Source organism: Ixodes scapularis, unplaced genomic scaffold, assembly GCF_016920785.2.
Source record: "Ixodes scapularis isolate PalLabHiFi unplaced genomic scaffold, ASM1692078v2 PGA_scaffold12__126_contigs__length_90152505, whole genome shotgun sequence".
Classification (NCBI taxonomy): domain Eukaryota; kingdom Metazoa; phylum Arthropoda; class Arachnida; order Ixodida; family Ixodidae; genus Ixodes; species Ixodes scapularis.
In genome coordinates, this window is record NW_024609838.1 from 9,972,292 (window position 1) to 9,997,389 (window position 25,098).

At 49.5% G+C, this 25,098-nt stretch overlaps 1 protein-coding gene and 1 non-coding gene across 2 annotated transcripts in view; one reads left to right on the forward strand and one right to left on the reverse strand.

Annotated features, from left to right (window-relative positions):
* LOC115311766 (BRD4-interacting chromatin-remodeling complex-associated protein) overlaps positions 1 to 25,055 on the forward strand; it is a 35,125-nt gene extending 10,070 nt beyond the window's left edge. Inside the window, 13 exon segments of the mRNA XM_029970593.4 lie at positions 289 to 602; positions 2,846 to 3,367; positions 6,048 to 6,962; positions 9,334 to 9,573; positions 10,253 to 10,468; positions 12,804 to 12,887; positions 12,889 to 13,071; positions 13,631 to 13,765; positions 18,346 to 18,401; positions 19,336 to 19,484; positions 20,290 to 20,384; positions 20,505 to 20,607; positions 22,810 to 25,055. Of these exon segments, the coding sequence (XP_029826453.2) occupies positions 289 to 602; positions 2,846 to 3,367; positions 6,048 to 6,962; positions 9,334 to 9,573; positions 10,253 to 10,468; positions 12,804 to 12,887; positions 12,889 to 13,071; positions 13,631 to 13,765; positions 18,346 to 18,401; positions 19,336 to 19,484; positions 20,290 to 20,384; positions 20,505 to 20,607; positions 22,810 to 23,606 (3,809 nt within the window). The 3' untranslated portion in view covers positions 23,607 to 25,055.
* Positions 10,776 to 10,868, reverse strand: Trnas-cga. The gene has a single exon. It is a non-coding gene; the product is annotated as a tRNA-Ser (tRNA).
* Positions 25,056 to 25,098: the final 43 nt, after the last annotated feature.

Sequence of the window (25,098 nt, forward strand, 5' to 3'; positions counted from 1 at the left end):
TTGTAGCACTCCATTCGAACAGCTCGTGCTCCGGAACCAAAAAGCAAACAGGCATTCGGAACAAAATGACCAGATTTCTATTGTGTTCCAAAGGCTTTTGTTTGCCACCACACAGTGTGTGAACACCACGCCGACGTCCTACGACTTCGCCGCGACATGTCGCAGCTATCGCTGTGACTCTGCCGTGGATTAGTGCACGGCAGAGTCACAGCTCACTTTTTTTGTTATGTTTAACGATTCCCAGCTTTCCTGGCGTACCGCCTCAAACCCCCCTTTCCCAACCTGCAGGGATTGGCCAGAGTCCGATCCTGATCCAGGGCTCCCTGGGCCAGATCCAGGGAGTGCAGCTGGCCCTGCGGCCCTCCCATCCGGGCCCCGGGGGCCTGACCCTGGGGGGGCCCGGGGGAGGCAAGCCCCACGCTCAGCACCACCACCACCACCAGGGGCACCCGACTCTCATGATCCCCCAGAACCTGGGGCCCCGGCCCAACATCATCCTGGCACCCAGGATGATGTCCTCGCCCCTCTCGTTCGCCTTTGCACCGGGCCAGACGCTCACCCTGCAGCAGCTACAGCAGCTCCAGGCCATGTTGCCCCCACAGGTGAGGGAAGGGGTGCCACCGGGGGTGCACCGAGTGCTACAAGGGGTGCACGGAGTGCGACAAGCGGCGTGACGACACACTTTTGGCACTTCTCAATTGGCTCCGTCAGGTCCTAGTGTCGGTTGCAGTCGGACTTAATGCAAAACGGAGTATAGAAGGGGCAGCGGATCGGAGAGTTGCCGGAACTAGTCACGCTGAGTTACCTAGGCTTCCGAGTCGAGCGCGGTTCAAGCCGACACACATTTCGTATTCGTATGCCGGAACACGTATAGATGCCCGCTTTCGGTTTTTACGTGTTCTGGCACCAGTATTAGCGGTTCACATATCTCGACTGTTAATGTACCCCTATTGCGATATAGGTACCTGTAATGTGACGTAAGCGTCCGTATTGAGAGATTGGCCAATCACAAAGCGCGCTTCCTTCCCGCCGCTGATTGTCTCTGACGCCGGTGTCACCGGGTGGGCCGGGGGCGCCAGTGCCGGCTTCTTGCGGGGATTTTTCTGCATCGGGTTGCGTCTCTCCCGTCGCAAATGTATGTCGGTATTCGCTTTTGTGCGCATTAGTTTCGGTGTGATGACGCGGCAATTGCCTGTTCTGCCGACGACTGTTCTATGTTTTCGCGCTTGATCGAGCCGAGCGTGGTGTCGAGGTGCCCGTCGATACCGGAGGAAGGTTTGTCGGCGCCGCTTCTCTGTTCGTCAAGTTGCGTCGCAAACTCGTGGTGGTGTGAGCTCCTCTCGCGGTGGTTTCTGTTGGAGGGCTCGAACATGCTGCGCTCACCACGTGCTCGAGTGACGCCACCACCGTGATGCCCCGCCGGACTCCGTCTGCTTTCTTGCTGGCGTTATTAAACGAAGGATGCCTACTGAAACGTCGCCTTCGAACAAGTATTTATTCGTCCGTGATATGGGGCGTTCGTGTCAAGTATTATAGTTTGCGATCAGTCGCATGTTTAATCGGGTAAGCAATGTGATTGCCTCGTCCTACCGCTTTCGCACATTGAGGCTTCGTGAGACAAAGTTACAGTCGTGCCCTGCCGTCGCCTTTTTAGTTTCGACGACAGAAAGTATAAACTTTTTGACCCTTTGCTCTGTTTCGTGCCAATTAGTGAAGCTACTTTTGCTGCTTCTTGACGAAGTCGTTCCGCTCAATCGTTGCCGAGCTTTTTGCCCGAAACCGATCAATGTTGCCGACGTCGTTAGTCGCGGAGCAGAAGAAGCGCTATTTTTTCGACAGCGGAAGCCGCGTTACACTTGTGGCCACAAAGTACGTCCGCCTCGCTACATATTTTCTTCCTCCTTCGCCTCTTTTCTGAATACGTCCATGTCTTTTTGTGTGGCCGTGCAAAACAAGATGAAAAATCCCTCTCCGTATTTCGTGCGCCGGAACACATATTCTTACGTGTTCTGGCATACGAATTCGGAATGCATGTTGGTTTGGACCACGCCTAAAGACGGACCGGCCATCTCGGTGCGTAAAATTTTTGTAGCCAGTTATCTCCGAAGCTTATTCTGAAATTGCGGGAAGTGTTTCTCCAGCCTCTAGGAATGTTAAGCAGCCTGTGACAGAGTAAAACGACGTCGCCCGAACTTTGTAGCACCGCGTCTGAAACTCAGGAAGCTTGGGAACTGGATCTCGAGATCCATTTCAGCGCCCCTTTAAAAGGAAGCTGAAGAGGCCCTTGAATTTCAACAGGCAGCTAGCAAAAAAGACGTCATTGGCGGGGTCAGGTGACCCTCGCTCGTCACTAAGCTGGCTCGGGGATGCCGATGATGACTTCACGACGCTCTGGACAGATAACGGATGGCAGAGAGGATCGTCGCATGCCTGGTGTCAATCGCAGCACATATTTTTCGAACTGAATGCGGTTTAGGTTTACTTCTGTCCAAGATAACTGCGATAACTCAGTTCGTGAAACGAAAAACTATAGAGGTCTGCTCTTAACTTAGATTTCTTGAAAAGTGCTTCAGCTGTCTCTGCCCGTTCACATATACTGCAGAGTGCTAAACTCAGAGCCATACACATACCATCTCTGACCCCACCCTTTATCGGCCCCCACTGCTTGAGATGCGACCTTTCCCCATTTGCACTCGGGATGCAGCAGAAACTCGGTGCTGACACTAGCACCGATGCAGAGCTAACTTAGCGCCATTTCAGCGCTGCGCCACCTTTGCGAATTGACCTCTGAGCACTGTTGGCCTCAACTTGACCTCACGGCACGCGCGCACATCTCGACTCGCAGACAATGCTGGCGCAGCCGACGCTGGGCCACTTCCAGACGGATCAGCAGGGGCTGATGCAGATCCCGACCTTCAGCCAGCCGCAGCTGATCACCCACGATCACCACCACCACCATCACCACCACCCCACCATGGCGGGGCCGCTGCTGTCGGCCGGCGGCACCGTGGTGTCCTCGGCCCCCACGGCCACCATCGTCACCCACCACCCTCCGGTGACCACCACCACAGTGATGCACCCGGTGCCCCTGCAGCAGCAGCAGCCCGCCGTCGCCGTGCGGCACACGCCGCCGCCGCAGCCGCGACGCACGCCGCCGCAGCCACAGCCGCAGCCACAGCCGCAGCCGGCGGTGGTCGAGAAACCGAACAAAGCGCCGCCTGTGAACCTGGCAGAGTTGCTCAAGGAGCACGGCATCATGCCGGAGTCGACGCCGCCGTCCTCGCCGACGTCTGAGAACCAGGTGGTGATGATGGAGGCGCCGGCACCGCAGGCACCGGCTCCCATGGCCGTGACTGAGACCGTGCAGGTATGGTTCGCCTCTTCCTGTCTTTTTCTGGTTCTTTTAGGGGATTATTGCTACACGGGTTGGGGCATGGACGGTTCTTCAGCGTTCCTTGTCGGTTGCCAGGTGGTGGGTTTGAATCTCGGCCGAGGGCCCTGCAATCTGACAAAGGCTTCTCGCAGAGAAGGTGCCATGAAAGCCCAGACTTTGGCTAAAATTATGAAATTTCTTTCTTATTTATTTGTTTGAACATAATATTTATTCCTTCTGGGATCAGGAGAAGGAGTGTGAAACAGAATTGTATTTAACAATATATATATATATACCGTAAAATACCGGGCAAGCGCCACTCAAACTTCAGAGATAATCACAAAAAATGGGGGATGGGCGTTTGTCCGGTCATCAATTTTACATACAAGTGTACTGTGCGTATTTTCTCAGATCTTACAAATTTGGGGATGGGCGCTTAATGTAAAATGGGCGGATGCGAAGTATTCTACGGTATACAACAGCCCAGCAATCAGGTGCAAACAAAGTCCGTGCTACCCTGCTCGAAAGCAAGCACAGTACACACGACAGTGAAACCCTTTTAGAACGAACCCACACACAGCAAAATATTGTCGATATCGAACTCACAGAAAATTTAAAGTAAAAATGCATGTAAAAAATATTTTTTATAACAAACAACCTATTGGCTATATCAAACTTTTCCCCCGAGAAGGCATCCAAAAACGCACAAACAATCGTCTTCTAGCCTGTCCCTTCCCCCCAAAAAGAAGTAGGATGGAAAAAAAAATTTAAAAAGCTCAAGTTGCAAACAAAATTCAGCGAAGAGAAGCGATTCAGAAAAGGAGATAAGCTAAAAGTACAAACTGCATGTATGCAAAAAAAAAAGAATCGGCACGTTGTTACAAGGCGGAAGTGAAGAGATGAGAAAGAAAGAGAAGCTCTTGGCCTTACAACGAACGCATCGTGGAAGTTTGTTGTAAAAGGCTTCTCTAAATCAAACTACTTGCTCTATCGAACTGATGAAAGCGTTTCCTGCTGTTCGTCACAAGCGGGTTTGACTGTATTGTAGTGCAACAAACAGCCATTAAAGAGTCACTAACACGTCAAAATCTTTTTTTTTTTTTTTCATTTTAAAACAATTGAAAACGATGCCTGGACATTACCCTGAAAATTCCAAACTCGGGAACTCAGTATTTGGAAAGTAAAAAAAAACAATTTCCCAAAGCCGAATTTGAAGTTCCCGCATGATTCGCGCCAGTGCAGTGACGTCAAAGATTGAGTCGTCCTGCTACTAGAGTTTCTCTCGCACCTTTCAACCGCCACGACCACCCGGAGTGTCGTGTTCGCCCGCGTCCCGCAAACACCCGGTTTTCTCCGTGCGTGCTGCCTATCGCTGCGAGCAGACGATGCTTGCTTTTTGAGTTTGAAGTTCTTTGAGGGCCCTCTCAGCAATCTCAAATTCTTTGAAACAATGTGAGGTCGAAGAGAACGTGCATCGACGTGAGGGTCCAAAATTGCACCAGTTCCGCGTGAAAGGCTGCCTTGGCGGAGTTACAACCGAAACTACGGTTTGACAATTTCCTTTTCGAAATCTGAGAGGTTGTCGGGCACCTAAATAAGAGAACTTTGTCCGATTCCCCGACTCGCCAATCATCCTCACTGCAACACGTGCCGCGCCGCCGCCATGTTTTCCGAGGGAGGATAAAAAGCCAGGAAGCGACATGACTCCGGACTCCGATTTTTTGGTATTTCAAACAGAAGGGCCGTAGTGCGTTCGCAGTTGCGTTTAAATGTTTTACGAATGTCGTTATTAAATGTTATAGAAATTTCGCTTGTAAAGCTTCTAAGTTTCCTAATCATTTACATTACAAGTAAAAAGAAGGGAGGAGGTGAGAAGGGGAGAGAAGAGCGCAAAAATAAAAAAGCCTGCTCGCACGTGTTTCATATTTTTTTGCGTTGTGCTATTTATTTGCCTGTCTATGACTACAACTTGCATCATTCTAGACAGCAAAAAGAAATACGACCCTTGGGGTGTCAGTGTTCCTTTAAGCATTAAAGATGAGGACTGTAAACTCCTCCCGGCCACGAACACCCACAACACTTTCAGGTAGTTGGTTCCAATCCCACGCAGTCTATTTGCTTCACAAAGAAAAGTATTTTGGCCAAATATTTGGGTTGCTGTTTCAGCGATGTCTGTTGGTGTGTTTAGTAAATATTCAAGCAAATTGGAGACTATGAAGAAAACGCCGGATTGGGGGAGGGGGGGGAGGGGGAGGGAGGGTGATATGACCTCAAAATATTTGGAGCAGGCTTGCTTTCTTACAGGTAGTACTGAATTGGCTGATGATATAAGATGGCCCTCGCCTTCTATCAAAACCCCACATACTGTCTTAAAATTGGACTTTATCGGTTTGTCTGCTGTTTATCTTGCAACAGCTGATGTTGTAGGGGCGTCGTGTCAATCATCCTGTTTCACCTTTATTGCTTTTGAGCTGCAATATCATTTCATTATCTGCCTGGTTAGATAAGGGCACCTCGTAAGCCTGCCAAGTGATCAGTAACATATCCTGCAATAATAAAACGAAGCCAGTTCGGCGTTCCTTGCCACAGATGTCCCCGTTTGCACAGAGTATCTTTGTGCCGACTGTCCCAGTAGAGCCAGGATCCAAGGTGCCGATCCTCTCAACTCGCACAGGTGGTGACGAGCAAGCCGACGCCAACGGTGATGGTGTCACCCCGGCAACAGGTGCAACTTTCCCTGGCGCACGACGGCAGCGTGGTCCTGCGCCAGCCGACGCCGCCAGAACCGGTGGCAGTGCCGCCGCCACCCGTCGAAACGACAACCCCGACGCAGCCGGCAGCCCCGACGAGCGCGCCTGTCAGCACCGCCCTCTCGCGGACGCACTCCGCCCTCCTGGAGCGGTTGTCTGTGGCGCCGCCCGTCAACGTTCCCGACCTCGCGTCGCTCACGTCGTCCGTTCGCCAACCGGTTCCGAGCGCGGTGCCGCCACCCGCTGTCGTGGCGACGACGCACCCGCATCACCTGACCCTCCACACCGTCAACAACGGCATGATCTCGACGCAGCAGTTGGCGGCGGCACAGCCGCACTCGTTCGTGACGGTGCACGGCGGAAACGTGGCGAACGTTGCCAACATGGGGAGCGTCACGCTCTGCCACGGCGCCAACAATGGAAGCGGCGCGAGTCGGCTGAACCACATCGTCGTGAACCCGTCGCCGGCGGCGGCGCAGCAACAGCAGACAGGGACGAGCCAGCTGCCACACCACGGGTGTCACGCGATGGCCAACTCCATTGCTGGCCCGATCGCCAATCAGATCGTCAACCCGATCGCTCACCCGATCGCTCACCCGGTAGTCAACTCGATCGGTGCAAAGTCTGGTCCGAACGCGACGACGTTGGTGGTGACGACGCCGAAGGGTGGGACGCAGCAGGTAGTGGTGACGACGGTGGCAGCGACACCGGCCGCGACCACCTCGGCATCTTCGGCGCCGGCGGTGACGACGCACCCGGCGCCAAACAGCGTGGTAGTGGCGGCTCACACGTGCCCCAAGCACGCACCACAGTCGGTCCTCAACTCGCAGAATCAGCAGGTGAGTGCTCGTCGTTAGAAAGAGTGGCGCGCATCTTACTTGCAGGTGTTTGAGGGGTAAAAACTACAAAACAACCGAAAACCATGAATTTTTATTTTTTGCTGGAGGGACGGTGGGCGGATCTCATTGAGTCGCAGTTTTGTGGTTCTGTTCAGCTTGTAACCTTGCTTAAAGGACACTTGGCACCAGTGTTGCAGAGTTGACCCTCTGGAGTTGGAATGATTCTTGAAATGATTCTGCAAATCCGCAACTGTGAAATGGGAATGGAATGGCGGCAGCAGCACTGATAGGATTGGAATTGGATTGGAATGAATTGGGGACAAAAGTGGTGTTTCGTGCGAGCTGTGTCTATCGTCAGCTAGTGCCTACGGCCTGCTACAGCACAATGCTAGTGCACAGTCAAAGTGAAACCGCATCATTGCACTTAAAAGACATATACGAAGGAAAAATTAATTTTTTTAAACAGCTTGGGGGAAAAAAGGGTGTCATAAAGTAAATTTACAACGAAAAGATAATTGTTTTAGAGCTATATTAATGGCACCAAACGAGTTTGTAGTTGGTGCCTGCGGGAGCCCACGAAAAAGTGGCCAGTCACGTGACTGGCCACTGATCAAGTGGTGCTTGCGCTTTTTTGGGAGCTTCCTATGGGGGGGGGGGCTCTGAAAGTTGCTTATTAATCTTTTTTCTTTTGTTGTGCTTTTTTTTTAGCAAGGTATTTTGATGTTTGAGAAACAACAAGTATGAGAAAATCCTTAATTCACGTTTTGACTCGTACGATAACGAACAAAAGCTCCACCGCTGCCTTTTTTCTGACACAAGCTCCTTAGCGCTCTCGCGTTAAAAACAAAGATTAATAAGTAACTTTTAAGGCCCATAGGGAGCTCCCAAAAGAGCGCAAGCACCACGTGACCAGTGTCCAGTCACGTGACTGCTCGTTGCAACTTTTACGCAGGGTCCCGCGGACGGCAACTACAAATTTTTTTTGTGCCGTGAATATAGCTTTGAAAAAAGATTTTTTTCATCGTAAATTTCTTTTATAACGTCCTTTTTCCATCCAGGCTGTTTAAAAAATTTTCTTTCCTTTGCATATGCCCTTTAAGGTGAGTGAGTGGAGGCCTTGACTGTCTGACCGGGGATGAGGATGAAACTGGCGTCCCCATCGAGACAACCAAGACTGAGAATTTATAGACAGGCAAGACGTTCCTGGCACCACGACATGCGACGGAGCGCCTGTTGGGACTATTTGCGATTGCAGCACCGGTGCTGGCACCATAGCGATTGCACTCTGTTAGCGGTTCTGCATTCTTGCCACAGTGTGCGGAGATTTGGGGCAGGTGAGCGTAGCGTTGCTTCTGACAGCGCTCGAGCTGTGCAGGCATGTTCGAAGAAAGCAGGAAGACAGCTTGTTGTGCCGCGCATGAACTGGACATTCTTGAGGCTTTTTGCCGCCCCTCGTTGCTAGCTTTTTATTCTTGATCGCGCGATTGATGTCTGCAGTACCACCATCCGACACTAAGTGCTCTTTGCGACCTCCGCTCGGCATAGTATCAGTGGTTTGGGAACGCATTTTGCATATTAGGGGCAAAGCTCCTTAGAGTCAAGCCTTGTCCATCCGGCGTCTGTGCTCACATCGATTTTGCTGGTGCTCGTGCTCGTGATCGTGCTTGTGAGCTCACGTTCTCGTGTAGAGCAAAAAAATTAAAAAAATGTTGAAAAAAGAAAAAATGTTTGCGCAGTCGACAGGATTCGAACCTGTGTGGGGATACCCCAATGGATTTCTAGTCCATCGCCTTAACCACTCGGCCACTATTGCGGGACGAGTAGGGGGCTCTGAGATGTGGTAGTAACTCAAGACCTGGGGTTCTTGTCGTGGAAGAAACGTTGCATGTAGCCGCTCAACGTCTATACAGGAGAGGGCGCTGCAGTCAAATGCGTATATAATCGCGTTCACCTTTGCATGGATTGGCTCAACGTTTATAGACGAGAGGGTGCTGTGGTCAAATGCGTATATAACCACGTTTCATACCACACATTCTCTTTCTGACATGGATGAAAATGAACGAAAGGCTTGGCATGCTGCGGCTCGGCATCTACGCAGACAAGCACCACGAGAGACAAGCACCACCACCGGTCCACCAAAGCACACATCTCCTCACACGTCTCCTACATCAATTCCACTGAAAGCAAGGAACCCATTGCAAAGATTGTAGACCACTCTAGGTGGAAGACAAATCTCCTTCGACGTGCCTTTCCACAATGCAGCAGCTACTGCTGTGAATCGCGGCGCACTTTCTGGGGTCGTTTGCCATTCTTCCTATCGCGGTCGGCGGAGTCGTGGCAGGGCACCGAGTCGTTCCTCGCTATTTTACAGCTGTACGAGCAGCTGCAGACCCAGATTGCCCACTTGACCGAACTGAAGAAGCCTACGATGCAGCAGAAGGTGATCCTGCAGCAGATGCTGGCCGTGGTGGACAGGGTGCGCGAGACGCCCTGCAAGGCGCACGTGACCTCCTCGTCCAACGACGGCAACGCCGCCACCGTCGCGGTGCCCCCGGCGCCGCATGTGGTGGTGCCACCCCAGGCACCTTCCAAGTCCCCCGCACCACCGCAGGTAGGGTCTCTACGGCCATGTTCCGCATGTCACCCGGGTAACCTGTCTCCCATGTCAGCGAGTAGCATCACGTGACATCGCGAGTAGACGATCCGTGACTTCGTTTTGGAACGGCTGGGATTATCACCTGGATGCACCGCAGATTGGCTTGAGCGTGGGCTACGGCAAAAAAAAACAAAGAAAAAAACAGCAGTGATGGCGGAAAATAGCAGACAATCGTTTTTGATCATGGAGGAAACACTCGAAGAGACGATAAATATTAACCGCTGCGCAGTTTTTCTTTGAGATTGACAACGCTGTGTTTTAGGAGGTAACTCCACCGGCTCTATTTGGTTACCTTCGTGGTGGTGGTCGTGATTGAGGGCTATGGCAGAGCGATGCTACCTATTTTCTAGTAGCATTGCTGCAAGTCGAAACATTATTTGCTTACTATATCGATATAAACATAATACGCATACAAACGTGACAGGATCCTTGAAAACTGTATTTGCCAATCAGAAGCTAATGTACCGTGTCACGTTCGTTGGGTACATTACCCCTTGTACGCGTAATTGAAGTAGATGTATAACGGATGCGTGCCGCCTGCTTCGTTGGTTTCAAAGCAAAGGACGGGAGCGAGTAGGGTTTCTCAGAAACGCTTTAGCGTGACGTCCCTTCCGACGCCCGGTCTCTCCGCCAGCCTCAGCAGGTGAATGCAGTGATCAACAAGGCGTTGCCGGGAGTGGTGGTGCAGGGTGCGTCAGTGGTCGCGACCCCCACGAGGACGGTGGCGTCCCGTGCGAGTCACCACAAGTCCAACCATGTGGACGCCAAGTCCAAACCTGCCCCGTCCTTGGCGCACTCCGGCAACTCCGGCACGTCTGCCTCCGCATCCAAACAAGCTCCCACGCATTCCGTGAGTCCGTCCGTCACTGCAAATGTGGTAGGGCGGGTAATGGGAGTCTTAACGTTTTGAGACGTTTGTCTCAAAACTCGTTTCTATCTAATTTAAGTAATTATGGAGTTGTAATTCGCTTCATAAGTTGTCTAGGTTTCTATAGCCAATTTTCTTTTTAGAGGCGGAGCTCCTTAGCATCTAGCCTTGTCCGTCCGGCGTCCGTGCTCACATCAATCTTGTTGGTGCTCGTGATCGTGCTCATGAGCTCACGTGCTCATGAGTACGTGAGCACGTGCCCGTGTAGAGAAAGAAAAAAAAATGTTTGCGCAGTCGACAGTATTTGAACCTGTGCGAGGAGACCCCAATGAGACCCCAATGGATTTCGAGTCCATCGCCTTAACCACTCGGCCACGACTGCGGGACGAGTAGGGGGCTCTGAGATGTGGTAGTAACTCAAGACCTGGGGTTCTTGTCATGGATGAAACGTTGCATGTAGCCGCTCAACGTCTATACAGGAGAGGGTGCTGCGGTGAACTGCATATATAATCGCGTTAAACTTTGCATGCATTGGCTCAACGTTTATAGACAAGAGGGCCCTGCGGTCAAATGCTCACATGCGTATATAACCACGTTCCATACCACACATTCTCTTTCTGACATGAATGAAAACGAACGAAAGGCTGGGCATGCTGCGGCTCATCGTCTACGCAGACAAGCACCACCAGAGCTTCTCCCCAATCAACATCATTCACCACGTGGAGATGCGGTCATTTTTTCTTTAGTTCGAGAATTTCTTGTAATATTGCCGGGGTGAGGGGGAACCTGGAAAGGCAGGGAAATTGAGGAATGTAACTATGGTAGACACATTCTTTGAGACCCGAGCCCTGCAATGTTAGGAAGCGTCTGCGCAGAAACGTCAAACGTCTCGCGGCAAACAATGAACGGAAACTTTGGAGGCTGGATGTGATGTTCTGGCTGTTTCCGAGCATTTGCCGGTGGTCATCGGGCAGCTAGTCTTGCGACTGACCTCGATAATAATTTTCAGAAAAATATTAGCCCCGACAGCATCTGAAAATGAGCGAAAGTGCCCGACATCAAATCTGGCTGCCGGATTTTCAGTCGCGTGTTCAAGCGTTTCGCACATGACAATTGCCGACTAGTATGTAGTCTGCCTTGCTGCGCTTTGCAACCCCTGTCGACTAACTTCCTCTCCCCCTGCTCTTCTCTGGCCATGACCGTGCAGACTCCACTACGAGTCATAGCCCCTGCGCCGAGCGTCGCTGCCGCCACCGCCGCCCCTGTCTCTTCCGTCGCCTCCTCGTCCTCCTCTACCTCCTCTTGCCCCTCATCTTCTTCCTCCTCCTCTTCTACCACTGCCTCGGCCGTCGTTAGCGCAGCCGAGGCCGCCACGCCGCCGTTGCCTTCCCGCCCCATGGCCGCCGTTGCCTCCCACTTGCGTGTGAGTGTCCTCTAATCGCTGCATATCTTCGTCTTCTTCTGTTTCTCTTTTCTGTCCTTGAGCTACGTCTTTTCGTTCCCTTTCTGGCTGCGAGGGTAGGCGTTGTTGTTAACCCGACTTGGAGTGCAAGTCTGGTTGACTCGGAGTGTTGCACGGAAACTTACGGGACGGTGCTCACTCCGCCACAATTTCCCTTCCATGACAGTTCGCTCGCTCTGTTATCTTTCTTTGTAGTATTCTGTGGTGTAGTTTTACCAGTAGTTAAGAATTCTCTGGGCAGAAACAACCTAAAAACAGTTTTCTCAAATGTTTGGGTGCTGTCTGTGTCCGTGTGCAGTCGTGACAATGACTGGCATCTTGGTCACTTGTGAAAAAACGTTGGGCCGTCTTCGGCTTTGGTGGGGACATTGCTCTGGGCTTGGTTTTTTGCTTTTTCGAACCTATTTCATATTGCAATGTTTTCCGCTCCTGAAAGTGCAAAGAAAACACCTCACTTTTTTCTGTGTGGCCATTTTTATGGATGATGTAGTTTCAGTTATTGCTAGGGATGTCGCGATTCTGCCAAGGTTTGGGTTCCTCTCGGTTCAGCATTTTAAAACTTACGAAAATTCGTCTATGTGTGCCGATGCGGAAATTGAAAATGAGCCGACACCGCGTGGTGGAGGAAGGGTTTATTGGGCGTATTGGTTTTGTTAAAAGCTAACTAAATCTTTCGAGCCTTACATGTTTGTCGAACATTGGGTTGGACAATGGTTACCCACTAACATGACAAACACGTCGTCGAGGGAAAAAGTCGGAAAGTTGAGCAGCTGCCTCTAAAAGTAGCAGCTGCTGGATACGAGCGTCCCAAATGTTTACGGCGAACCAAAGCTGAGCTGGGCTCCGGTCGAGCAGGTGGGAAACCAAGTGGTGAAGCTGACGGCCCAGCAGCAGCACCAGCTGCACCATGCAGTGCTGCACCCCCACCCGCACCACCCGGGGCGCGACGGCGGCGATGGCCGGCGGCGCGGCAGCCAACCAGCGCTCGCCGCCGACGCCCCACCACCAGCCGAGGTCGCAGACGGTGGTGCTGAGGCTGCAGCAGCCGACCAATCACGTGATTGCGCCGGCCCCGCCCACCAAGCAGATCCTGGTCCAGGTGCCTTCTGTGACGAACAAGCAGGTGAGCCGATTCGGATGGCTGTCTTTCTGGGTCGTTTTTGCCCGGCTTGAAATGCGACGCATACCCTTCTGTGGCTAAAGGAAATCTCTTTGAATGCAGAATGTCTTTTATGGGTCGTTTTCAATGAGTCCGGGGTGTTCTTGTCCCACTACTCTAAACCAGCAACGGACTGCGGACCGTGCCAAGAGTACTATCGTATGTGAGCGACGAGGGAAGAACACCTCCTTTATTCGATTGCCTTCCAAGTTCTGAGTTTACTAACCTAGACGATGAAATTTCCAGGGACGGACCATCTCGTCGTAATAGTCGGATAAAAACATTAAGAAAGTCGTGCCGCTTTTTTTCTTTTTTTGTGGAAAATCTGTTGGGTTATTACGCGATAAATTTAGAAAGCCCTCCAGCGAAGGCACGGAACGTGACCGGACTTCACGTCGTGACACGATTTGAAGGGAAGCGTAAAGATGCTGGCGAGCTGCATTTTTTCGTAAGTGTAGCATTCCACAAGTTCGGGCAGTTCTCTCAATGGTGTCAACCTTCGCGCCGGGTTTTGTTATCGCAGGTTACGAGCAAGAACAACAGCAATGCGAGCAGCAGCAGTTGCGTTGTGCCCAAGGCGCCCCCTGCGACGTCGGCGCTGTTGCCGAGCAAGCAGGAAACCGTCATCGCCCCCAAGCCAGCTCCTCCGCCCGAACCGGTCAGGGGCCATGAGAACACTTTCATACAAGCGGTTAAAGGGACCATGAAATGATTTTTCAACTTCTTCCTCCTTAATCCTCAACTCAAAAGCGAAACGAGAAATCGCACAGTCGCGGCACTCCATTGGCCAGGAACGCAAATCCAAGTATTCGTCAACGGATTGATCATTGACGAGTGCGTACTTCCGAGTTACGCGGTCCTCGTGTCCAATGCGGGGGCTGGGTTCGGGGGACGTGCCTGGACACTGCGGACGCTTCACGGTAAAAAGGACAACTTTCGAAGGAAAGGAGCTACGAAATAGTCCGGCATATTTTTAAATGTTGTTACCGAAAAGCAGGCTCTAGGCTTTCTACCCTCGTGTGCTAGCTTTATTTTGGCGCACTAAACTAGGGATGTCGCGAACCACCCTAGGTTCGATTTCGAAAGGTTTCGATATTTGCGAAGCGAACTGAGGTTCGATTTCGAAAAATTTCGATATTTTCGTACCGACCGAGGTTCGATTTCGAAAAATTCGCAACTTTTGTCCACAGCGGAGTTTCGAATTCGAAAAGTTCGAAGCTTTCACGGTTTCTAAAATTTCGAATTCGAATATTTCGAATATTTTTTTACTTCAGGTTCGATAAATTCGAAGATTTCGAAATTCTTTGTAAAAAAGATCGAAAACTTCGAACGCTTCGAATTTTTATAGACATGCAGTTCGAACAATTCGAAGATTTCGAATTTCTTTTTCCATAAAGCTCGAAAAGTTCGAAAGTTTCGATTCTCTTTTAAAGCTAAATTAAAAAAAAAAAATTCGAAAATTTTGAATTATTTTCTAATCCAAGTTTTCAAAGTTCGAAGTCCGATTTTCAAGTTTTTCCACAATTTCAGTTTCAAATAACGTTTTCACGACTCACTGGTTTTCACAAAATCAAGTTTAGAAAAGTTAGGGTGTGATATCTAGATTCTGCGAAGTTGGTCAGGCAATTAAATGAGACGACGAGTGTCCCGAATGTGCTAGAATATTTGCCAGTGCAGAATTGTGACCGCCAGCCCCGTGTGGGGGGGGGGGGGGGGGGGGGGGGGGGGGGGGGGGGGGGGTCTTTAACCTGCATCAAGCAGTAGTGATTGCACGAACACACTGTTTTACGAGACTCTTCCAGTTCGAAACGGCCAGGGGCGAGCAGAAGGTTGAGGCTCAGAAAAACCGTGAAGCGACCTGGCAAACTAGCTCGCCACCCCTTGCACGCTGGTAGTAATCCGATCCGGTGAAGTTTATAATAGTCCTCGAGGTTTATTTTCTGGGACGGAGGAATCGCCTCGCAGAAAGCACAAAAGCCGACACAACTCGAGGTCGAGGAGCGTTCTACCATACAAGTGGCGTCGGAAGAGGAAAAACGGGGGGAAAGAGGGTAGCGGGGGGGGGGGGGGGGGGGGGGGGGGGGGGGGGGGGGGGGGGGGGGGGGGGGGGGGGGGGGGAGGGAGGGGGGGGGGGAGGGAGGGGCTTCAGCCTCCTTCTTCCCCTTGCAGGTATTTCGGACTGTTAAAGAAAACAATACGGGGAAAGAGGGCGTGGTCGAGCTTATTTTAATCTGAAATTATTCATGCATATGTATAGCTAATGTCGCTCTTCACTGCATAAAAGGTTGCGTATAGATGGTCATTGTTAGAAACTCGTTGTCAGAAGGCACTGCTCGTCACATGCTTAGTGGTTCGGAAGTTCAAAGCTGTCTTTTCGACCTAAACACCTGTGCCGATAGTAAAAAAAAAAAAAAAAGAACAAACGCGGGGATAAAAAGCAGGAGAAAAAAAAAAACTATCAAGAATTCGTCGGAAGTGTTCTATTCTTGCATATTCAGAGGTTCAGAACTTCGAAACAAGTTTCTTTTACCAAAGTGTGTACAGGCTAAAAGAAACACGTCCCAGGAACGTGAAGCGAAAAAAAAAAAAAAAGTTTTCTTTTAATGACGTGCTGAACTTGAACACTACTAGAAATCTTCTCCCATGAGTTAATTTATTCCTTAACGTGAAAAAAAAAATATTATTTGGTATTCTGCAGATGGCAATGATATGTACTGTCTGTGGTGTTAATTTAAATGCGATACCTCAAACAACTTAGACGAAATAAATATCAAGTTTAGGTCATAATTGCATGCAGATACATGTTTGGACATTTCTTCGAAACTCACGTTGAATAACAATAATCACATCTTAAAACGGCACTTACCTAGGCTATACATAGATCATTCTTAAAAAAGTATATCTTATCTACCATGAATAGCTCCGGCTGCAGCGTGCTTCAAATCTGGCACAAACGATAATCGTCAAAAACCCGTCGTCCTTCCTCGCCCCTTCGGGGATTTATTTCTTTAAACCTAAGCATGCCAGAACATTGAAATAAACGACATTGTCTTTCGTAAGGAACGCAGCACCGCGTGTAAAAGTTTGAGAAAAAAAAATTACGAATGTACCCCACTACTTGAAATCAAATGAAACCGTCCGCCGGTCTTTCGAAGTTCGACGAACGTCGAACTTTTACCCTAAAAGTTCGAAGTTCGTCGAACTTCTGACTTTTCAGAGTTCGAAAGTTCGAAACTTTTCGAATTCTCTTGATAAATAAGTTCGAAAGTTCGAAATTCATCGAATTTTTTGGTCAGTCAAGTTCGAAAGTTCGACAAGCATCGAACCTTGCAGCGCAATAAATTCGAGAGTTCGAAAAAGATCGAATTTTTTAGCGTAATAAGTTCGACGGTTCGAAAAGCGTCGAACTTCTTAGCTTAACAAGTTCGAAAATTCGACCTCCGTCGAATTTTACGATATAGACAATTCGAAAAATCGAAATCTTTCGAACCTTTCGAACCGCTTGATTCGATCATCGAAACTTCGATTCGAAAAAAGTTCGCGGCATCCCTACACTAAACTCTATCCGATTAGTAAAACTCTTAATTTAACCCGGCCGAAGGTTCATTTCATGGTCCCTCTGCTCAATCAATCACCGAGCGAGTGTGTAATTTATCCACTCAGCGAGTCTGAGTAAGAGTGAAGTTTGAGCGAGTGGGGTGTGTAATTTATCACCGGGGTGGAGAATAAAAATCAAGGTGATTTGAATCGTGATTTAAATTGTGATTTAAATCTGACTGGTTTTACTATGATAATTTTAATCAAACCTTTCCCGCACAAAATTATCCTACAAATATTTATTTGTTTATCGTTTGTGTATTGCTTTATGCTTTTTTTGCACATTTGCTTTGTATTCAAATCGAAGAATTGTTGAGCAAGAAATATTTATACTGGGCTGAGCACAAAGCAGTGGTCTTCGGAGCAAATGGGAACTTTCGTTCTACCCTCCACTTAGTTTGTCAGTCGTGCGACGTCTTATTGCAGGTGAAAGAACGTGAAAGAATAAATGTTAACTAGAAAAGTAATGTCCTATTGCAAGCTAATCAGAACACTAAAGGGAAAGCATTTAAAGCTTTTTTTCTGAACGTCTTATTGCAGGTAAATAAGAAAGTGAAAGAATAAATGTTAACTAGAAAAGTAATGTCCTATTGCAAGCAAATCAGAACACTAAACAGAAAAGCAACTGAAGGTTTTTTTCTGAACTAAAAGAAAATCGAGCTGTATTTGTTCCACTGTGGTGGGGCTTACTAAAAAAAATAAAGTTGCTATTAAATGACACTTTGAATTTACTGTAATTCTTTCTTCCACTCTGTTTCTAGTAATCGATCAAATTTATTAATCAATCTGCCATATTCGAAAATGCATCTAGTGATTAAGGATCACTAGATGCATTTTGAATCATATGATCAGAATCAGATGATTCTGATCTTATGATTCTCATTTAAATCAACAAAGTCTGGTTTATACAATTTTTTTTTTTTATCATTATATTTTTAGTTTTTTTATCACTCAGTGACTGTTTAAGAGTGAAGTTTGAGTGAGTAAGTGTGTAATTTATCACTCAGTGAGTGAGCTAGAGTGAACAAGAGTAAGCTTTGAGTGGGTGAATATGTAATCTATCAGGCAATTACTGAGTGAGTAAGCGAACGTGAGTTTGAATGAGCAAGAGCGAAGTTTGAATCAGTGGGAGAGTAATTTATCGCTTGGGTGAGCGGGCAAGTGTCTAATTTATCACAGAGTGAGCAACAGTGCGAGTTTGAATTAATTGTGAGTGAGTGAGCACGTGATTGAATGAGCCAAGTTTTACATTTTACGGAATTCGGGAGGTTTCGGGGATTTCCGGTTGTATTCTCGCGTTGATAATTTGTACAACCAGAAAATTGCTGTAAGGGCTTCATTTTAAAAGTTTTGAAGTGGCAGTGGCGTGTACTTAAGTTTTCCTGTTTGTTTACTCTAGCTTGTAGCTCATTTACTGAAGTGCTCATCCGCACCGTGGTTTCACGTGTTTTGTCGTGGTTCCAAGGTAGTTTGGTTTTCTTGCCTGTGCTTATGCCTTGTATATTCCCCAAGCCTTTTTCTCTTGTTACAGAATAGCTGTTACTATTTTAATTAAATGATCTATTAGATACTCGTTTTTATTTTGGTCGGGACTTAAAGATGCAAGCTTAACTTGGAGCGACTTCTGCTTGCTTCTTCCAGCCCAAGCCTGCCGTGGTGAAGCCTAAAGTTCCTGATCGCATTCAAAGAATGCACATGTGAGTCATTGATTTGTTTATCCTTTTCACTGCCGTGCAAAGCTTGTTGGCCCATGGTTTAAGTGTGTTGGCACTGCCCTTCAGAACAAGCCTTGCAGCTTTGAAGGAAGTTTTCGCTCTGTGTGTGCTCATCCAGACGGAGCACCTTATACCTAGGTTTTCAAAACAAGGTTCCGGGAGCAATTGTATATTTTCTCCTGTCGGTTTCATTATTAATTTCAGAATTTCCTCAGACTTGAAATAATAAAAAAACAAAACAAAAAACTTGGGCTTAAAGATGATTTTGGCCTATGCTTTTGACCGAAATTATGACTCTTTTTGTAATTGTCTATCAGTACTCTGGGTTAGCCTAATATGTCTCCAAATAGCTCTAAATCTTCTTCTTTGTTTTTCTTATTGAGTATTTTTTAGATGCAAACACGAAGCCAAATAAGGCTACACTAAAATTTAAAGAACCCGGTCAATACTTCCTTCCCTCTTCTTCCTTAGTTAATTTTTTCTTTTCTTTTTTTCTTTAGTGCGTAAGAGTAAAAGATAACGAAAATGATGTTTAATATATCCTAGAGTTGACAGTCAGTGCTGCATGAGTGTGTTTCTTTGTGTGGATCTGTTTTGATGGTGTGTTGTCTTTTGTGCACTGTGAAGTATTAGCATTAAAAAACCCCATTAGTAGCGGGGGATCTAAGGCTAAAATTCGGAAACATCTGTCGCAAACTTTGGAAGGGAGTCTCTCTGAGCCCTCGATCTAGTTTGCAGCGGGCAGCCGAGCAACTTGCTCCCGTCTCTTGTTTTTGGGTCCGCCTGTCCTGCGTCGTCTTCGCTTCCGCCCATAGGAGTTGTTGTGCTGTTTCGGCCTCTTCTGTCGCTACTACCAATGACAGTAGTGTTTGCGCTGTCGGGTGCTCAGCCGTTGCCGTCCGCCGTTTCCGTCCAGGTTCCACCAGCAGCTGTCGGAAGACCAAAACGGTGCTATGCTCGCGGACACCAAGAGTCCGTTTGCGTCAACGAGGGACGCTTGCCGGCGGTTGCTGCGCTACCACGTCTACAACACCAGGCTGCCCCGGGAAGAGGACCTGGGCAAGAGTGCGTGGCTTGCCTTTCTCCTCCGCAGTGTTTGTGGCGTGGATCGAACCCACCTCAAACATCTCTCAAAGATCAGTGTCCCTCGCTAGCGCACTGTAACTTGGCACACCTCAAACATCTCTCGGAGATCGGTGTTGAAGTTCAGTGTCGGGCTGGGGGCTGCATTTACTTTCTGAAAACGTCAAAGAGCACACTTACCTCGATCAATGTTTACAACTAGGAAACTAAGATTTCCTGTGGCTCAATAGGCAGTTAAGCCTTTTTTACACTGAGAGTGAAAAAGAGTTCCTGCGGGTTATTGGAGCATTTTATTGGGAGAAATCGGGAACGAGAGCAAAGTCTGAATTTTTTCTTTTAGACCCTCGGTCGTTTCCTTAAATCAGACAACCACGGTAAAGGTTCGTTCGCACACTGGAGACGGCTTACTGCCGAGTGCCTCGAAGCCTCTTCAGACGAGAGAACATCCCAGCAGTGTTTCAGTATATTTTCTATTTTCCTGAGCGCATCATTCTTCCTTTCTTGGCTCGATGAATTTTCGACGAAGTTATAAATGACGAATCCTCGCAGATAGTACATACATATGATCTTGCGAATCCCGCAAAACCTTCGCTCTGGCGAAATGCGGTTCCAGGATTAACTCTTAGATGGCGCTGGCGTGCCAGTGTGTTCTCTCGTCGTAAGAGGTTGCAAGTACTCGGTCGTAAGCATACGCAAGCGTGCGAACGGCCCTCAACTTTTTTTTGTATTGGGCGCGTCGTTGCTTCGACCGTAGGTCATGACCCACTCGTCATCTCTCTCGTTGCAGCGGACGAGCTGTTTGCGGAAGTTTCGGAGCGGCTCCTGGAGGAGAGGAAAAAGCTGTACCACAAGTTCCACTACCTGATGTTGCTCGAGGGAATGGTGAGGGACTTTTTCCCCATTTGGGTTCCGGTCCTCTTCGACTTTTCGGACTTCTCGGACCGGTTGTTTGGTGCGCCGCCGGCGTTCGGAGCGTTGCGGTGACAGACGTTTCGTTGGCAGAGGGACTACTCCACCGCGGAGAAGCTGATGGTCGAGAAGCTCTTCCTGGAGCACGAGAGCGACGCCCTGGCCGAAGAGAAGCGGGCGGCGGAACAGGGCCAGTGTGAGTTCCAAGCTTTCCCGCTTGCGCTTTTTTTTGTTTCCAAAACTTGTACGCCCAGCTGCCAGGATTGCGACGTCGGACGTGAGGACACACCGGCTTTTGCGACGTCATCTGCTGCGTCGCCAGTGCGCGTTTGTTACTGGAAAACGAATGTCGCACCGTGGGGACGAGCCTCTACGCGGTCTTGTTCTCAAGTGTGAAGGATCTGGTTCTTGCTTCCTTATTTAATGTCGTGGTTTGTCTAGACCCACACATTTGCGTTTGACTGTGCCAATTGCTTCGTGATCTCCCGTTTCAGCTGGCAGACTGGCACCATCCATTGGGCAGACCTGGAACACTTCCACTTTGTGTATAACTAGACCGAAAGATTTGCAGTATTTGGGAGATCGGGTCTACGCACACTATTTTTCGAGAAGTTAATGCGTATACAATGTTGTCAGATTAACACAGTGAAGGAACGATGCGCAAAAAATTGTGAAAATGTGGGTTGGCAGTGTTCCGAGGCTACCAGCGGTTACGAGAGATTCGACACGCTCGGCGAAGTCAATTGCAATGTGCTGAATAGCCTCGAGGAGTTTGCGGTAATGCTCCCAGGTAGCACGCCAGAGAAACTTCCGACCTGGCCCGAGTTTGGCAGCTCCAGGGGCCTAGCTTAGGCCTAATGTGGTTTTGCCCCGAAGCACGAGTTCGTGTCGGAGCGCTTTTCTTGGGCGTTTTTATGGCTTTTCTTTGGTTTGCCACTAAATTGCCAAAGGGCTAAACCTGAGCCACAGATGCCACGTATGAACTAAAGAACCAGCAGTGAAGCCTTAGATCTGGCACTTGCAGGTCAGGACAATACAAAAAGTTGTTTCACTATAGAGTTGCGTAGTCTTTTTTATAAAAAATAGAAATACGAGGCCCAGTTGAAAGTTCCTGCCAATGCACTGTGACGTAACAGTGTACCGCAAGGTGTCGGGCCGGTCAGAGGGGAGGCGTCGACCTACGTCACTAAAATTGGGTTCGCAGGAAGTCGCGCGAGTTTCACTCCACGTGTTCTCCGCGACCGTGCCTAAGACTTTTTTTTTCTTCTGCTCTTTGTACGAGCGATTGTAGAAAACGAAATTTCAGTTCCAGTAGCTCTTTATCGCTGCACCGTTGGTTGGTTTGCGTGCTGTAAAAGTTGAGGACGAAGAACCAGTGGATCGACGTGACGGAGGTCAATGATGAAAGCGTTGCGAGTACAAGGCAGTGTATGACTGCATGCCGTCAGTCCGATGATTCAGAGCTATACTGGACACAAAAAAAACTATCAAGTTTTGAAAAAAAAAAAAAAAAAAAATTTAGAATGCTTGCAGAAATTGGGATTACTAGCGTACGACACGCACAATTGCATTGCTGAAGGTTCGGACACCGAGGTCGTCGAATCATCGTATACTCTCCAGGCTGAAGATGCCTGCCGTCTCTCTGAAATGCATGCAGTGTGATCTCTTCTTCAGTTGCTGAAATACCGGGACAGTCCCTCACACAGCACCTTCTAGGCATTGTAGTTGATCACGTCAATTCACCGACTCCTCTTCTTCTACCTTTACAGCAACATTAAGCGACGAAAAGCAAATAAAAGAAACCTTGTCTGCTTGGATCGCTCGTGGAGGTGCGGAGAATGACAAAAATATTTTAAGAAATATTACACGTGCTCGCGGTAAGCACGTGTAATAAGCACGTTACTGTGACGTAACGGTACACCGTTACGTCACAGTGCACTGGCGGGAACTTTGAATTGGGCCTCGTATTTCTATTTTTTATAAAAAAAAACTATGCAACTGTATAGTGAAAAAATTTTTTTGTAATGTCCTGACATGCCATTTCAACGCCTGGCATGGAAAAACTAAAATTTTTGTTCGGCGTGTCAGAGGCCCTTTAAAAATGCCACATGAAAGCCAGACTACCAGCAGTGAAGCTTAATTAACTTTGGCACTTGTTTGGCGATTTATGCCCATAGATGCCACGTTACAGCCAAACTACATGCAGTGAAGCTCAGTTAACTTTGGCACTTGTTTGGCGGGTTAGGACCAAGATGCCCAGACTCTGTCCAAAGAAGGCCAAGCTTGCCCCTACCTTGACTTTTTGGGGCCTTTGAAGGCTCTAAATTCCCGGACAGAAATCATATCTTGGCCCATAGTACTGTGCCACCTGGGCTCATACTTGGCGCAATATTTGCAGATATCAACCTCCCCGTGGCGACGGAGTCCTGGACGTCGGAACGGAGTCCGCCGCCTCCGACGTTACAGAGCGGCCGGTCCGTCAAGAAGGAGCCTCCGGACTCGTGGCTGGACGACCGGGGAGACCTCGAGCCCGCCGCCAAGCGGCGCTCCGTCAAGGAAGAAGACGTCGCCAACGACGTCTCCACGTTGGCACCACCCCGAACATCTGCCGCTGCAGCGGTGGCGACTCCACCTCTGGAAAACGACATTGTGTCAAGCATCCGAAAAGAGCTAGACATGTCTGCGGAAGAAGAGGAGGACTTTGAGGAACTAGAGGACATCGATCCCCTGCTCCAGTTCACGTCGGAGCTCAAGCCGCACCGTCACCACCATCACCATCACCACCACCACCACCATCACCATCACCCGCCAGTGTCCGTGATAGCGGCAGATTGGACTAGTCCGCTAAAGCCGGTGGAAGTGTCGGTTCCGTCGCGTGCTCCGGAGTTGGACCTTTCCGGGATCGAGGGACTGGACGATGACGAGAGTGGGGGCGGCGGGGGACCGTTGGCGCGGACTCACTACTTCAGCGACGAGGACGACGACCTCGCGTCGGACCAGCCGCCGGACCAAGTTCAAAGTGCCATCAACAGCATCCTGGACTTTCGGGGCGATGGCACGGATGGCACGGCGGGGGCGGACGGTGGTGCCACCAAGAGGGGGGGCGCCGAACCGATGGACTACGACGAGGGGACGGGGCCGGAAGCGCCGCCGGACTCGGTTCTCGACGAGGCGGTCCGAAGCATCCTTTTGTGACCTCTCCTGCCGTCTTCCTTTGTTCCGTCTTTTCTTTTTCTTGTTGTTGCTCCGTTTTGTTTCTTTTCGTGCGTGTTGTCCGGCTTCTCGCTCTCTCTCTCTCTCCCCGGTTTCTCCGCGTGTGGCTAAAGGAAAGAGGCAAGGTTGCATCCTGTGCGTGTGGATGCGTGCACGTGTGAGGCTTGGCCGTCGCGACGGCGGTGATATCGGCGGGGTGCCCTCTTCGACGCACGCTCACGTCTGTTCCGTTTTGTTTTTTTACGGCGCCACACTGTTTAACTTATTGTCGCTGCGTCTGTGTCGGCGGCAACTCGGTTTCTGCCGCCCTCGGACGAGTTCGGTTTGCGTTCTCGGCCGGTAGCTCTTTTGATCCGTCGGCTTTGTTTCTTCGCGTTCCCCGGCAACGTCGGGTTGCCTCCCGCCTTCTTTGAGAAGCGGGTACACTGCCCAAACGATCTGGGCTCTACGACGAAAAAAAATCGACACCGCTTTCGTCGGTGACCGCCGCGTGGAAAGAAGAGACGGCACATTCCGTCGAGTCTCTTCGTCGTGGCGGCAGCCAACCGTGCGAACCAAACCTGCATCTTTGTTTTCTTTCTTTCTTTGGTCTTTGGTGCTTTCTGCACACACAGGGGGCCTTGTGCGCGATTCGTCGGGTTCGATGCGCGCTCGTTTTCGGCGTGGCGAGATTTCCTCCTCGCTGCTTGCTTTCGGCGTCGGAAGAACATATGCAAACCTTGCCACTCCTTTCTCATTGAAACCTACTTAAGAAGCGAACGTCGGGGGACATCTAGCCCCCCCCCACGACAGCGCACCCGGGTGCCTCGGCCGAAGAAGAGCGTCCGGTTTCGCTTCCCCGTCGCTCGCGCGGAGCGCACCGAACGTGCTAGCCGGTTTTTTCGTGTCTTTTTCGTTCCTCTCTTGTATAGGTGTAAATACGACGACAACAAAAGGACAGACCGCACGTATTTATACAACCGCACATCCATTCAATACGGGACAATGCTCAAAGGTCAGCGTTCGAAGGGAAGATTCGTAATTGGGGAGGGGGAAGGTCGAGCGGTTCGAACGAAGGTGCTTTCGGTCGGCGCAGGGGTGGGCAAAGTGTTGTCCGGCGTAACTATTTGTGCTTTTCCGCGTGGTTTCCGGACGTTTGTGATAGGCGGCGACGGATCGCAGCCCGCCTCTCCCGCTTGTGTGGATCGGCGTTTGTGCGTTAGCTCCCCCCCCAATTCCCCCCCCCATGAGGACAGGATAGGTGAGGCACGTGCACGCGCTCACAGGCATACGGTCGGAACGAGGGAGAGAACGGCAACCCTACGTGTACAGAGTTGACGAAATTTTTTTTTCTACAAAATGAAGGCGAGGGTGCGACGGTTGGGAAAGAAAAGAAAAAAAGAACGAAAAAAGGAGGTGTAAATATTTTATTAAAAATTTTGAGAAATTGAACATCGCTCCAGACTTGTTCTACATACTTTTCCTTTTCAGAAGT